At 38.1% G+C, this 12,542-nt stretch overlaps 1 protein-coding gene across 2 annotated transcripts in view; it reads right to left on the bottom strand.

The window, feature by feature from the left end:
• Positions 1 to 12,542, bottom strand: part of cacna1ia (calcium voltage-gated channel subunit alpha1 Ia) — a 166,523-nt gene that overhangs the window by 12,799 nt on the left and 141,182 nt on the right. For both annotated transcript variants that reach the window (XM_057346063.1, XM_057346064.1), the window contains 4 exons: positions 4,514 to 4,660; positions 3,763 to 3,900; positions 2,014 to 2,182; positions 1,675 to 1,907 (listed from right to left, as the gene is read on the bottom strand). In XM_057346063.1, coding sequence (XP_057202046.1) covers positions 1,675 to 1,907; positions 2,014 to 2,182; positions 3,763 to 3,900; positions 4,514 to 4,660 — 687 coding nt within the window. The remainder of the gene's footprint in view (positions 1 to 1,674; positions 1,908 to 2,013; positions 2,183 to 3,762; positions 3,901 to 4,513; positions 4,661 to 12,542) is intronic.

The raw sequence follows: 12,542 nt of genomic DNA, 5'->3' as shown, positions 1-12,542 counted from the left end.
GATTAAAGAATGATTCGTCAGACTCGGGCTCGAACTGGTAAGGTAAAATCGACGCCATCTCTCTCTATACACTGTTAATATCCAACCACCTGCAAACCGTAATACAGCAGTAATGATAGGCGGTCCATTTGCGACACATGCTGAACGCGTTTGACCAATCACAGCAGACTAGACCATTTGACCAATCACAGCAGACTAGACCATCTGACCAATCACAGCAGACTACACTATCTGACCAATCAGATCAGACTACGCTGGCGGAAAGGCGGAGATTACACAGATGAATCGCGGAACGAATCATTTGAGAGTCAGTCAAGAAGTAAGGTAATAAAAACTGCTTATTATTACGAAATAATAGTATTTTTACATCATGTATGTACATAAACTTGTTGTCGGACACTCCATAAACCAAAATAAGCCCTTAAAAATATTGAGGAATGTACTCTTTAACAGATCTTTTGACAGATCTATTACATTTGTATTAATTTTACTAACCTTGAATTATTTAACAAAACAACAAATATTAATCAAAATTGTTAATGTTTTGGAAATTTTAATTAATTTCCCATTTTAATTGCAGTTCACAAATTTGTTCAAAATATTGTGATTTAATCATCTTACAGATTTCATTTTATAAATAGTTATGTAAAATACTACTGATAGAAACTTTAAAACAGATAAAAGAATAAATGTTTTTAAAGTTAAACATGTACGTGTGCTTTTAAATGACTGAAATATTTACTTAAAATCTTTAAGTAAATAATATAATTCAGAGGGGTTCAGCTGGAAAAAAAAACGTTTAAAATCCCGTGAACCGGAAGTTGCGATCGTTTTTACTTCCGTGTTTTGACGCATTTCCGAGTGAAATGGAATTTTGAATTGAAATGGAACTGGCAGCAGACTGGCAGTTGAAGGGGAGGAGTTAACTGATGCTCCGCCCAAGCCGTCTAACGTCATCTAAGATGGATAGTCATCACAGGACAGAAGTGCATTTTCAGATTTTAACTAAAGATTATGAGGGCACACGATTGTAATAAAGAGAATGACATTGATAAACTATTTACAAGAAACGCTGCTATATTTCATGAAAAAATAGGCTTTGTAATTTTTTATTTCACTGGGACTTTAAAAACATCTGGTGCGTCGTATTAGATTGTGAGCTGAAACTACACCCCAAATAAAAACAAATACGCTTAAAACTGCATATGCTGGAAACCTAAACATATCTAACATTGTATTCATATTATGCCATAATATTAAATAATATACATTTCTATTTTTAAAGAGGTTAGCCCAATAGTTTTTGATCCGCTTTGTTGTTTCTGAGGAACTACGTTTGGCGGAGAAATTATATTTTTTATTAATATCATTGCATATTATTTTCTGTGTTTTATTTCATGAAACGTTGCATATCGTATAACCATTTAATAAAAGCAATAAGCCCCGTGAAGCCTTGGTTTAGGTGATTGTATAAAAGTGAAACTTTGCGTTGTGCCTAACCACGCCTCTTATTATTATAAAATCACTGTAAACCAAGGCTTCTTGGGGTTTGTGGCTTCAATAAATCTCTACATAAAATCTGCATACATGAAAATAAATTGTTGTCTCATATTTAGCACCCATTTAGAAGGGGCTAAACCAATGTATAAGCTGTACATGTGTGTAAGCTCATACTTGTGTGGTGAGCAGTCTGGTATTGGCTCCAGGAGAGCGCAGAGAAGCCCATGAGGCTGGTGAAGTTAGCCGAAGCCCTCTTGGTTTGTGTCCCAGTCTGCCACTGGGAGGAGCAGGGAGGGCGGCGGCTGCCGGGTGGAAGAATTCAGCAGGGAGGCGAATGGGAGTGTTAGAGCCGCTCAAACCTCCAGAGACTCCTGCACACTCTCCATTACTGCTACAGGGAACTCCACCTTCACAGAGAGACAGCGGAACAACCTTACAGTCGATGAATAAGTGTGTTTACTTCACAGTATAAGTCATTCATTTTTCTCCAGTGCTGTGAAAGTGCCACATTACCAATGCTGTGACGAGCAGGTGTGTTGTGACATTGATGCGGACTTTGAAAACCAGCCCCCGTCGGCTCTTCCTCTGCCCCGGAGCTGTAAACTCGACAGGGTCTTTGCAACCTGCTGTGACCTTTCCCTCCTGGTTCTTCTGAGGTCAGAAACTCATCGCAGCCCTTTTCCTGAGAAGACAAATTTACATGTTAGCGCTTTCAGGATGCTGGGGAACCTCATTTAGGGCTCCGCTACAACAGTAATAGAGATCAAGGGATAATTTGGCTTCTGGTGGATCAACGGAGCAATCTGCAGCACATATTTTAAATAGCTGGAGATGTTGAAAGTCTTCAGAAGAATTAGGCTGCTTCCCCTTCCTGCGAAGAAGTACAAGCCCCATGAGGCTGTGAGATGTAGCGTAAGTGCTTGAGTAGTTATTTAATTTCTGTTAATGAGGGTGAGATTGTGGTCATTCTCACTGTTTAGAGTTCATTAAAGGCTCACGGTGTGAGATTGAAGAGTTTACATCACAAGATCAGAACATCCAATGTAAACATTTTCAGAGACAGATTTTATTTCAGTGATTGAGTATATGTGAACACACACAGCAAGATAATAAATAAACTATTTTTCAATTCGACAACCACCTTAAGGTCTGTCAGGCTAAAAATGTTTTTTCTCCTGGAAAGAGGCAAAATGTAAACACACATACGTGTTTTGCATAAACTAGCTACCAGATTACGGTGTTTACATGCTGAGCAAAATCAAGAAAAAAAATCTATGGGTGCTGATCATTTATAACCTTTACCCAAACAACACTGTTTAAATCAATTACACGACCTTCATTGTCAGGTTAATCAATCAATCATTGAATTCAGATAGTTTAAACAAAACGCGGAGCTTAAAGTGATAGTTCACCTTAAAATGAAAGTTATGTCATTATTTACTCACCCTCTTGACATTTCAAACCCGTATGGCCTACTTTCTTCCGTAAAAAACACAAAAGAAGCTATTTTAAGGAAAGTTTAAGCGGCACCCATTCACTTCTATTGTATGAACACAAAACCAATGAATATAATGTTAACTACATTCTTCAAAATATCTTGTTTTTGTGTTCTATGGAAAAGACTATGGAATACCCTTCCACCTGACATCAGATCCACACCCTCAGTTGATGTTTTTAAATCACGCGTGAAAACATACTTGTTTTCTACTGCTTTTAATTGTTGATTTTTGTAAGATGAATTGTTTTAATATTTCTTGCTTTCTGTTATGTTTGATCTTATAGTTATTTTCTTATTTTGTTGCGGTTGTACAGTCCTTTGGTCTACTTTGTAGTGGAAAGGGCTCTATAAATAAAGTAGACTTGAAAGTAGACTTCTGCCGGAAAAAAAAGAAAGCCATACAGGTTTGAAATGACAAGAGGGTGAGTAAATGATAACAGCATTTTAACATTCATCATCTCTGTTAAAAAACACAGGTTACATACTGTACTTAACTTTACATGTCATTTCCTGCAAAATCATATCCGTCAGATCAAATTATAAATCAGGATTATAAATTCACCATTGCAAATCATGGTAACAAGGACGATCACCGATTTATGCACTAGCTCAATAACTGATTTAATTTTACGGATTGTAGCTTTAAGAGGATAAACATATTAACATCTCAAATGATGAGTGTGAACAGTAAGATAATTGCATCAGATCTGTAGGGGTGAGGTACTTAGAAATAGACACGATCATATTTATTAGACAAAGTTTACCTTGCTCTCCTTTGCAGCCATCTGGTACACGCTCTGTTCATCCAGACTGAGGTCATCAGGCAGCGCTGGAGAAGATGACTTATCTGAGAGCTGCTCTGACCTTAAAGACGCCTGCTCCAGTTCAGCCATGTGGATCTGCTGTGGGTCACAATCAAACACGATAAAAATCAGAGAACATCCTTCCACAGCATTTCCATTCCTGCCTTGTTTTGAAATGTCGCTTTCAATTGCTATTTATTGTTGACAAGGTGATGATGTCTTTCCAAATAGACCAGGAAGAAATTTGCGTAATTCGAGCAGAGAGACGTTAAGAGTCACATGGAGTGGGACGGACTCATTGGAATCAGAGATGGATGATGAGCAGAGACAGGGGAGAGGAAAACAGACGGATAGGCTGACAGTCAGGCACAATGGAGGTATGACAGGTGTGGAGGTTACTGCTTGAATTACTCTCAACTGCCCTTGTCCTGTCTGTCACCTTGATGAATGCAACAGGAGATTGTGTGTGTACGTCAATGTTTATTCACATGCAGTGATGTTCTGTAGTGCAATAATAGATTAGCTGATATAATAGAATTGTTCTGTGATATCTTTAATGTTTTAATATAGCTAATGACATTACATGGAGAGCAAATGGAGACCCAAGCTTAATATCAGAAACTGTGCTCAGATGTGTCAAGATACCAAAGACCTCATATCATATTCATTGAAAAAGGATCTGATTTAATTCAGCTCCAGTGTGAGGGGGTACCTCCTGCGGATGAGTCCTGCAGTCTTTGCAGATGGGTGGGGAGGAATAATGATGGAAGACTGAGCCCGAGAGGTTGTCAATCATCAGCATCTCTCCTTCAAATGAGTCTTTGATGAGCAGAGAGACACTGTCCAGCCACAGGTTCTCCTGGGACACAAAAACACATCATCAGACTTCACATCACTGACTTAATACCAATAAATCTCCAGGACCATTGATTGGGGGGACAGCTGAGACCTTGGTTTCAGGACGATTAACTTTTTAAAAATGAGTAAAAAAATGAGATGCATCAAATGTATATATTTCTCTTTTACGTGCTGTACACAGAAATTCAATGTAGGGTCAGGATCTTGTTCACTGTCACAAATCTAAAGCATAGTTCATATTGCTACAGAACGTCCCCCACATTCCTACATACACTACACACAAACCATATAAACTCCACACACGCTCACACACACTCTACATCCACGCCCATACTCAAATCTGTTTGTACACACCTATACTTACTACACACACTTCACAAACATGGCTATAGACCGTTTCATCAGACGTTGCGTGCCTGGACTGCAGTTAACTTCCGGTCTGTGTTTGGCTAGTGTTTAATAATATAACCACGAAGTGGCATAGACACCTATTGCTTCCGTCAGTGTTCTTATTACTCTGCTTCTTCTTCTTCTGGCAGCCCTTAGAACCGTACATGGGAAAGTTGTGAAATTTGGCACACACATACAGGACATTCTGAAATGTTACCATGGCAAATATGGCAAATAAGCGCCACCAACAGTCCAAACTTCTACATACGTTTTTGCCTATAACTTTTGAACCGTACATCCTAGAAACAGAATTAGAATTCAAATTTTCTGTCATGAAAATTTTCCCGGCATTTAGAATTTTTCAAAAACCTACTTTTCTGACTCCTAGACGGTTTTGCACGAAATCTGGTATGCATCATCTAAAGCAGTAGTTCTCAAACTGGGGAGCGTGGCCCCTGGGGGGGCCCCGAGATGGATCCAGGGTGCCACAGATTTTGTGGTATTTTATGAAATATAGAAATTGATCCAACATCAGAAAAATAAGACCACCCGACAAAAGAATTGATGTTTCAGCATTGTATAACCGAATATGTTTTTGTTTAAATAAAAATATAAATCTAATATAAATATAAGTCTTTATTTGGGGGGCCACAAAGCGATGCACTCTACACAAAGGGGGCCTTACAACGAAAAAGTTTGAGAACCACTGATCTAAAGACACTGCAGACAAAAATGTACAGTATTAGAATATTTTTGATAGGCCAATCCATTATAGCACATCTACAAATGTGACGACGAGCATGCCAAAATGGATTTGATGCTTTATCTTCGCCAAACTTTTGTTTATCGACACGAAACTTGATGCATGTCATCGCAGTCATGACCTGAGTTAACATACACAGTTTTGGCACAGCGCCACCTACTGGTCCAGAGATTTAAAAATGGCTATTTTTGCTTATAACTTTTGAAAACTTTGGTGTAAAATCATAAGAGTGGTCTTCTTTGATTCCTCGAGGCATGGCGAGTTGAACCATACCCAATGTTCCTCATTCGTCCATTGTAGGCGTCGCCCGTTTTGAATTTCGTCATAAAATGCTGTATTTTACGAACGCAATAACATATCGCTCAGAAACTTGGCATGGTTCATCAAGGTCAAGTTCTGGGAGGACTTGTAAAGTAATAGGCCAGTGCCCCCTAGTGGTCAGGAGATATAATGAAATGTATTAAAATGCTTTTAACATATGAAGAAATCAACATAATGGTGTTCAATTAACACTAGTATATTTGTTGGCTCAAGCCGAGTTGTTTGATATCAGAGTTGTCATATTCCACCATACTTCCTGTCCGCCATATTGAATTATATAGAAAACTTACTTTTTCGAACTCCTCCTATAAAATTTGTCAGATTTGCACGAAATTTGGTATGCATCTGGATGTAAATTCAAAATATTTTTCCAGTTTTTCAGGAACTTGAAAAAAGTGTACATTTTAATTGATTAAATACTGTTGTCAAAGTTGACAAGCATTTTTAAACACTTTTTATTTGTTAGATATTTGCAAAACCCAGTGACAAACATAAATGGTGACTAATAACAATGATTTATGGCAACAAAAAAAATCATGAAATATGAAGATACAAGGTTTCAGAAGGACAGCAGCAATATGCAAAATTGTGACACACTACACACTCCTAACAGGGCTGGACTGGGCCTGTCGGTTCTGTCCGTGCGCGATTGCATTCCGGGTTTTCCGGCCCCTTTGTGACTGCGTTCCGTCCACAATTACGTTCCACGACTGTGTTTCACATTCTGGAGGGGTCTCCCACCGCGACCCACCGGGAAAATACCCAGTATGCCTGATTACCAACCCAGCCCTGACTCCAAATATACACCAAACACACTCTGTAAATGCAAAATTGTGACACACACCCTAAACACACTGTAGCAGTATGTAGAGTAGTTGCAGAATTCTTTAAGGACATACTGTAAATGTACAACATTAAAGTTCATATAAACAAACAAACAAACCACCTCAAAAGTTATCAAACAGAATTAGGCTTTGAGCTCCCTAAACACGATAACAAAAAACTTCAGACCGCATCCATCAATGTCTAGCTCACCGTACCTCATAAATGGCACGTCACTCAACGTTAATATCAAGATATTATAATAATGTTCTGTATGAATGATTCCAGACCAAATCGGATTTCCACGGAAGACTAAAGATCTGACCGTGGCCTTTCCGTGAGAGCTCAGCATTCAATTTACTCCACAGGGCAATAGAAGCAGCAGTCAACTAAAGGATCAATCTAACCCAATCAGAAGCGCTGTTATCTAATGACAAACACTTATTTTCTCAGGTAATTGTACGTTTTGCTCAACGCCAGCTTATTACGAGAGTCAAAAGCTTTTGATTTAACTCAAATAATTAAGTTGCAATGGCTAATTAGAGCTAGATGAAAATTGATCACACCGGGCATTATGTAGGATATAATTCTGAGTGCACTCGGTTATTAGCACACAAACTCTTACATAAAACAGAAGTCTTCACAGTGTGGGCTCTGTGTTTGTCCAAACAGTGTGGCAAAGTCCCAACATTCACCTCAGCAACACTAATGAGAGAAGGACTGTAATACTAGAGATTTGTAGCCCTATTCCAACTCACAAGCTGCTATTATCCCCTGAAGATTAGCATCTAGCGGCGCACAGTGTTAAGAGATCACACACACCTCTGTAGTTAAAGGTACGGTACAGAGTTTTAAGTAACCAATTTATGGTTCCAGACATGACCCACAGAGATAATGGACCGCTCGGGTCTGGCTGCGGTCACCGCTATGGGCACTGTGGTCACAGGCTGCAGTGGAAGAACAATCATTGTCATTATGTTTCTGAGAGCCACCTCTATGGTTGTTATGGTTTTACCGGCACATGCACGGCTCATAAACCATAGCAGGCACACGGAGCAGGAGAGTGCTGTATAATTGGCAGGGATGGATTTTTAATGACACTTTGGCACACCGGAGACCCAGCTCATCAGAATCACAGCATACAGGCACTTTAGAACTCTTAAAAATCACAGGTGGAATTTTACCTGGCTCGTCACAGTCCTGAAGCGTACACATGAGGTAGCGTACACATGCAGGGGTTGTCTTTTAATGAGAGTTCTGTCAGCCTCCCAGCGGCGGATCGTTCGGCACATGGCATGAACAAGTGTGAACTCGGGGAAGAGCAGCATTTCTCTGCCGGTCTTGCACTTTTAAGAAGGTTGTGCTGTACGAATGGATGAAAGACAGAGAGCATCTCTCTGCGGTCCTGTCTTTCTCATTCTCTATGTCTGCCTGTCTCTTTCTCCTCTGCTGACTCTGGCTGCGGTTTTGCACAATGCTGATCACGAGCAGATATGATGTGTTGTTGGGGAGTGTGCTGTACCTAATCAGGACATGTGCTGTTTCCTCCCAGAACCACACACCTGGGCTCATTGAGCAACCGAATATATACACTTTAAGAGATTATTTACACTTTAAAATCACTTTCACGTATTTTTCTGAATTTATGATTAAGTCTGACTTATTTTTGAAATAGAAAAATAATGTAATGTAAAAATAAAAGAATGGTGTTATTGGTGTTTATTTTGTTTTCAATTAGTTCTGACAATAGCACACTTGGAATGAGTGTAAACAAATTGATGTGCGTATCCACCTGTTTTACCTGAGAAGTTTTCTGTCCGCACAAAAAAGAACAGACAACCATTTCAATTTTTTTGATTGAATAATTATCAGTATTAATTATTAAAATGTCTGATACTGGAAAACAGGCAATAATAATAAAAGGTAAAAACATAGAAATCAGAAAGAAAGAAAGAAATAAAGAAAGGAAGGAAGGAAGAAAGAAAGAAAGAAAGAAAGAAAGAAAGAAAGGAAGGAAGGAAGAAAGAAAGAAAGAAAGAAAGAAAGAAAGAAAGAAAGAAAGAAAGAAAGAAAGAAAGAAAGAAAGAAAGAAAGAAAGAAAGAAAGAAAGAAAGAAAGAAAGAAAGAAAGAAAGAAAGAAAGAAAGAAAGAAAGAAAGAAAGAAAGAAAGAAAGAAAAGGAGCTTTATTGCCACGTGTGCTTCACACACAAGGAATTTTCTTTGGTACTTGGAGCTTCCAGTGTTGGCATCCAAAAAGGACATCAGAAACATAATAATGAAATAAATAGGATAATATAAAAAATATAAAGAGAAGATTGTAAACAACGAAGAAAAAATTATTGTTGAACTTTTCCTGAATACAAGTACAAATAGTACTGTTGTATTGCTATTATATGATATTGTGAATATAAACTTTTGTTTTTGAGATCTGAAAAAATACAGAGCAACTTTTCTGTTTTTTTAGCTGTTTTTCCAGTTTTCATTTTCTGCAAATAAATGCAAATTTACACAACACATTTGTTTGAAATTTGATATAAATATTGTTAATAGTTCACAGAATAAAACAAAAATAATAATTTTACCTAAACACATGCCTATAAATAGTAAATTCAGAAAAACTGAAAATGGTCTTTGAAATGGTTGAGCAGAAGCTCAAGTGCTTTGAGGATGAGAAGAGCTGTTCAGCAGAAATGCTGCAGTCAGTGTGTCAGTGCGCAAGGCACAATCCAGAAGACACGTTTGGAGTGGGAGGTGACTTCCCACCGCATTTAAAATATGTTCTTTAATAAATACACACTGAACTGTTGTTGAACCTGTGATCCAAACCCCTCTCAAAATGTGCCTTTCAATTTAATCGAGCTTTATCGGCATAGCAAGTAACTGTATGCCTGTATTGTCAGAGCAGATGGAGGCAGCTGATCTTTTGCCAAAGAGGAACAGTGCAAAACAACATCAAATACCACTACAATACTAATAAATCATCTTCACATTTAACGCAATTATTTAGCAGCATCAGAGAAGGGGTTGTTGATAAACCGTTGATAATCTAACAGACTGCCATACCTGCTCCTACAGAAATGCATGTAACCTTCACCTGCATCATGCTTCTGCGATGTGTTATGGTCATGAGCCTTCATTTGTTACAGCTTCAAAATATGAATGTAACAAGGTTTATTATTGGTTTCTTGGGATTTTATTTATATAAATAAATAAATGACATAAACCAAAACAAAATAAATCAACATACTGTAGCAGGGTGAGCTTCAGAGAGACGGGAGAGATAGAGCTCTCCTGAATAATTGACAATACACATATCTCAACTACATAATATGTGCTACTGTATTTCCTACAGAAAGACATAAAATGAATTGTTTTAGTCTGCTGACTTGGCTTCTGCTTCAAGTCAAACTATTTTTTTCCATTACTGTTCTGCTGACAGTCATACGCATCTCTTTCCTGTTTCTCTCCGTCTCTTTCCCCTCTCCGATTCTTAGTCCCCAAGCCTGCAGTTAGTGATAAGGAGTAAGCTCATTGCATGGAAAATCACTGTTTACTCTATGACGTTGTTTGTGCTTTTGTGTGAGTCTATCTAATACTTTCAACAGGTAAGGGACATCACTTCCTGTAGGCAGCGATCTGTTCTGTTGGATCAACATATTCAAGAGCATCTACTAGCATCATCATTGGGGTTACTGTAGCCCTAAGGACTTCACCTGCACAACCACAGCCGAAATGTTAACAGGAAAACAAAAACCATGAGGGTGCCACAACGGACTTTGAGTGTTTGATGCCTTAGTCATACTACATATATGCACGGTAAAAAAAAGTAAGCTCAGTGGTTAGAGCATGGCATTAGAAACGCCAAGGTCATGGGTTCGATCCCAGGGATTGCACATACTTAGAAACAAATGAATAGTGTATAGTATAATGCAATGTTAGTCGCTTTGGATAAAAGCGTCTGCCAAATGCGTAAATGTATTCAATGTTGTTTTTTTACCTGACTTGTAAATTTGCAGTATTTCAAAAATATGTACAATTCTGTAAAATAATCGTGAATTTCATAAACTGTTGTAGACTGTAAAATGACAGGGTTTTTTACAGTGTAGCTTTCCCTGATGAGGTCAAGTAAATGTTTTGTTTCTCTGATATACTAAACTGTCATTGTCAAAATATCAGATTTTTACTACATGGTTCCCGATTACCAAAATAATTCACTATTATTATATTATCGTGATATCTATTGAAATGTTTTTATATATATATAAATAAAGCTATAAGTCAAATTCATGTTTTGTTTTGTGTTTTCTTTTTTGTTTATCAAATAAATCACACTCAAAATACGAGTGTAGGGAGGTGGAGAGAGAGGCAGTTTGTAACAGATGCTCAATTATTAACTTAATTATATGTGGAGAATAATTATTGTTATTGCCAATGCAGGTATATTGTGACACCCTTACACTGTACTGTAACTTTTATTTCCTGAACTAAACATGTATTTTGGACGTACAACATTCAGTATAGCACTCTTAACTGTACAAACCTTTAAAGACGTGCAGTACAACAACAGCTAGATTTAACAAGGGCCAGATTTACTAACAGCATACGGTTGCTCAAACGCATCTTTTGGCGTAAAAAAAAAATATTGTCTGTATTTCCAAAAGACACGCAGTGAAAATTAGCGCTGAAAAGGCATGGACATGGCTGTTTCTGCGACTGAACTTCCTCTTCAGATGCAAAATTTATGGTAGGAGAGTATTTAAATGAATCACGCAATGCGATTTACTAAGGTTTGTGCTCGTCATTGTACTGGTATTTGAAGATTTATTTAACACCAAAAAAAATCATGTCTTAGGTCCGATTCACATTTAGCGTCTAAAACCGCACGGAAAACGCGAGCTGCACTGCGTTCTCCATTTTTTCCAAAGCGCCTGGTCTTTGCGCTCTCCTGGCGTCTGTCGTCGCTAAGCAACCATGGGCCACGATAGCCGTTGAGACGAGGAGGTATAAACAAAGGATATATGGATTAAATGCACTGAAAATAACTTGCAATAACTCTGCTACTAGATTTAATTATGCTGTGATCATTTGTGTCTCCATTTTCATTGATCTTGTCTATATTGGCTGATTGGTTCTTGTCACATGACCTGCGGTGCGCTTGCGGCTTTCTGAAAAGTTGAGATTTTGTCATCTCGATGTGGCGCCCCCTATTTGCGCGCGTCTACATTTAAAATAACGAATATGCACGCGGAAAAGACGCAAAATGTGAATCGGGCCTTAAACTCTGCACTTATTTGTGCTGCTCTTAGTAGATTCCGTAGGTCATTATTGGAATGAGATATTGTGACATATTGTGAGAAATGTCCACTCTCATTTAGTCAATCTGGCCCCAAGTACTTTCTGCGGAGCACACTTTATGTTCTCTATTCCATATTCAACAACAGTTTGTAAAGTTTGAGACCAATTTAATTGGGAAATTGTACATTTATAGCAGCACTTAGCAGTTTAGATCAAGAAATACCGCGGTTGTAAAAAAAACGAATTCTTGCTAAGTAGCATCAAAAGGCAATGTAAAGGTACTCCTGAACA

The sequence above is a fragment of the Triplophysa rosa genome, linkage group LG11 (genome assembly GCF_024868665.1).
Source record: "Triplophysa rosa linkage group LG11, Trosa_1v2, whole genome shotgun sequence".
In the NCBI taxonomy this organism is placed as follows: Eukaryota; Metazoa; Chordata; class Actinopteri; order Cypriniformes; family Nemacheilidae; genus Triplophysa; species Triplophysa rosa.
Note: the sequence above shows the minus strand (reverse complement) of the source record. Positions and strands in the feature narration are given on the sequence as shown.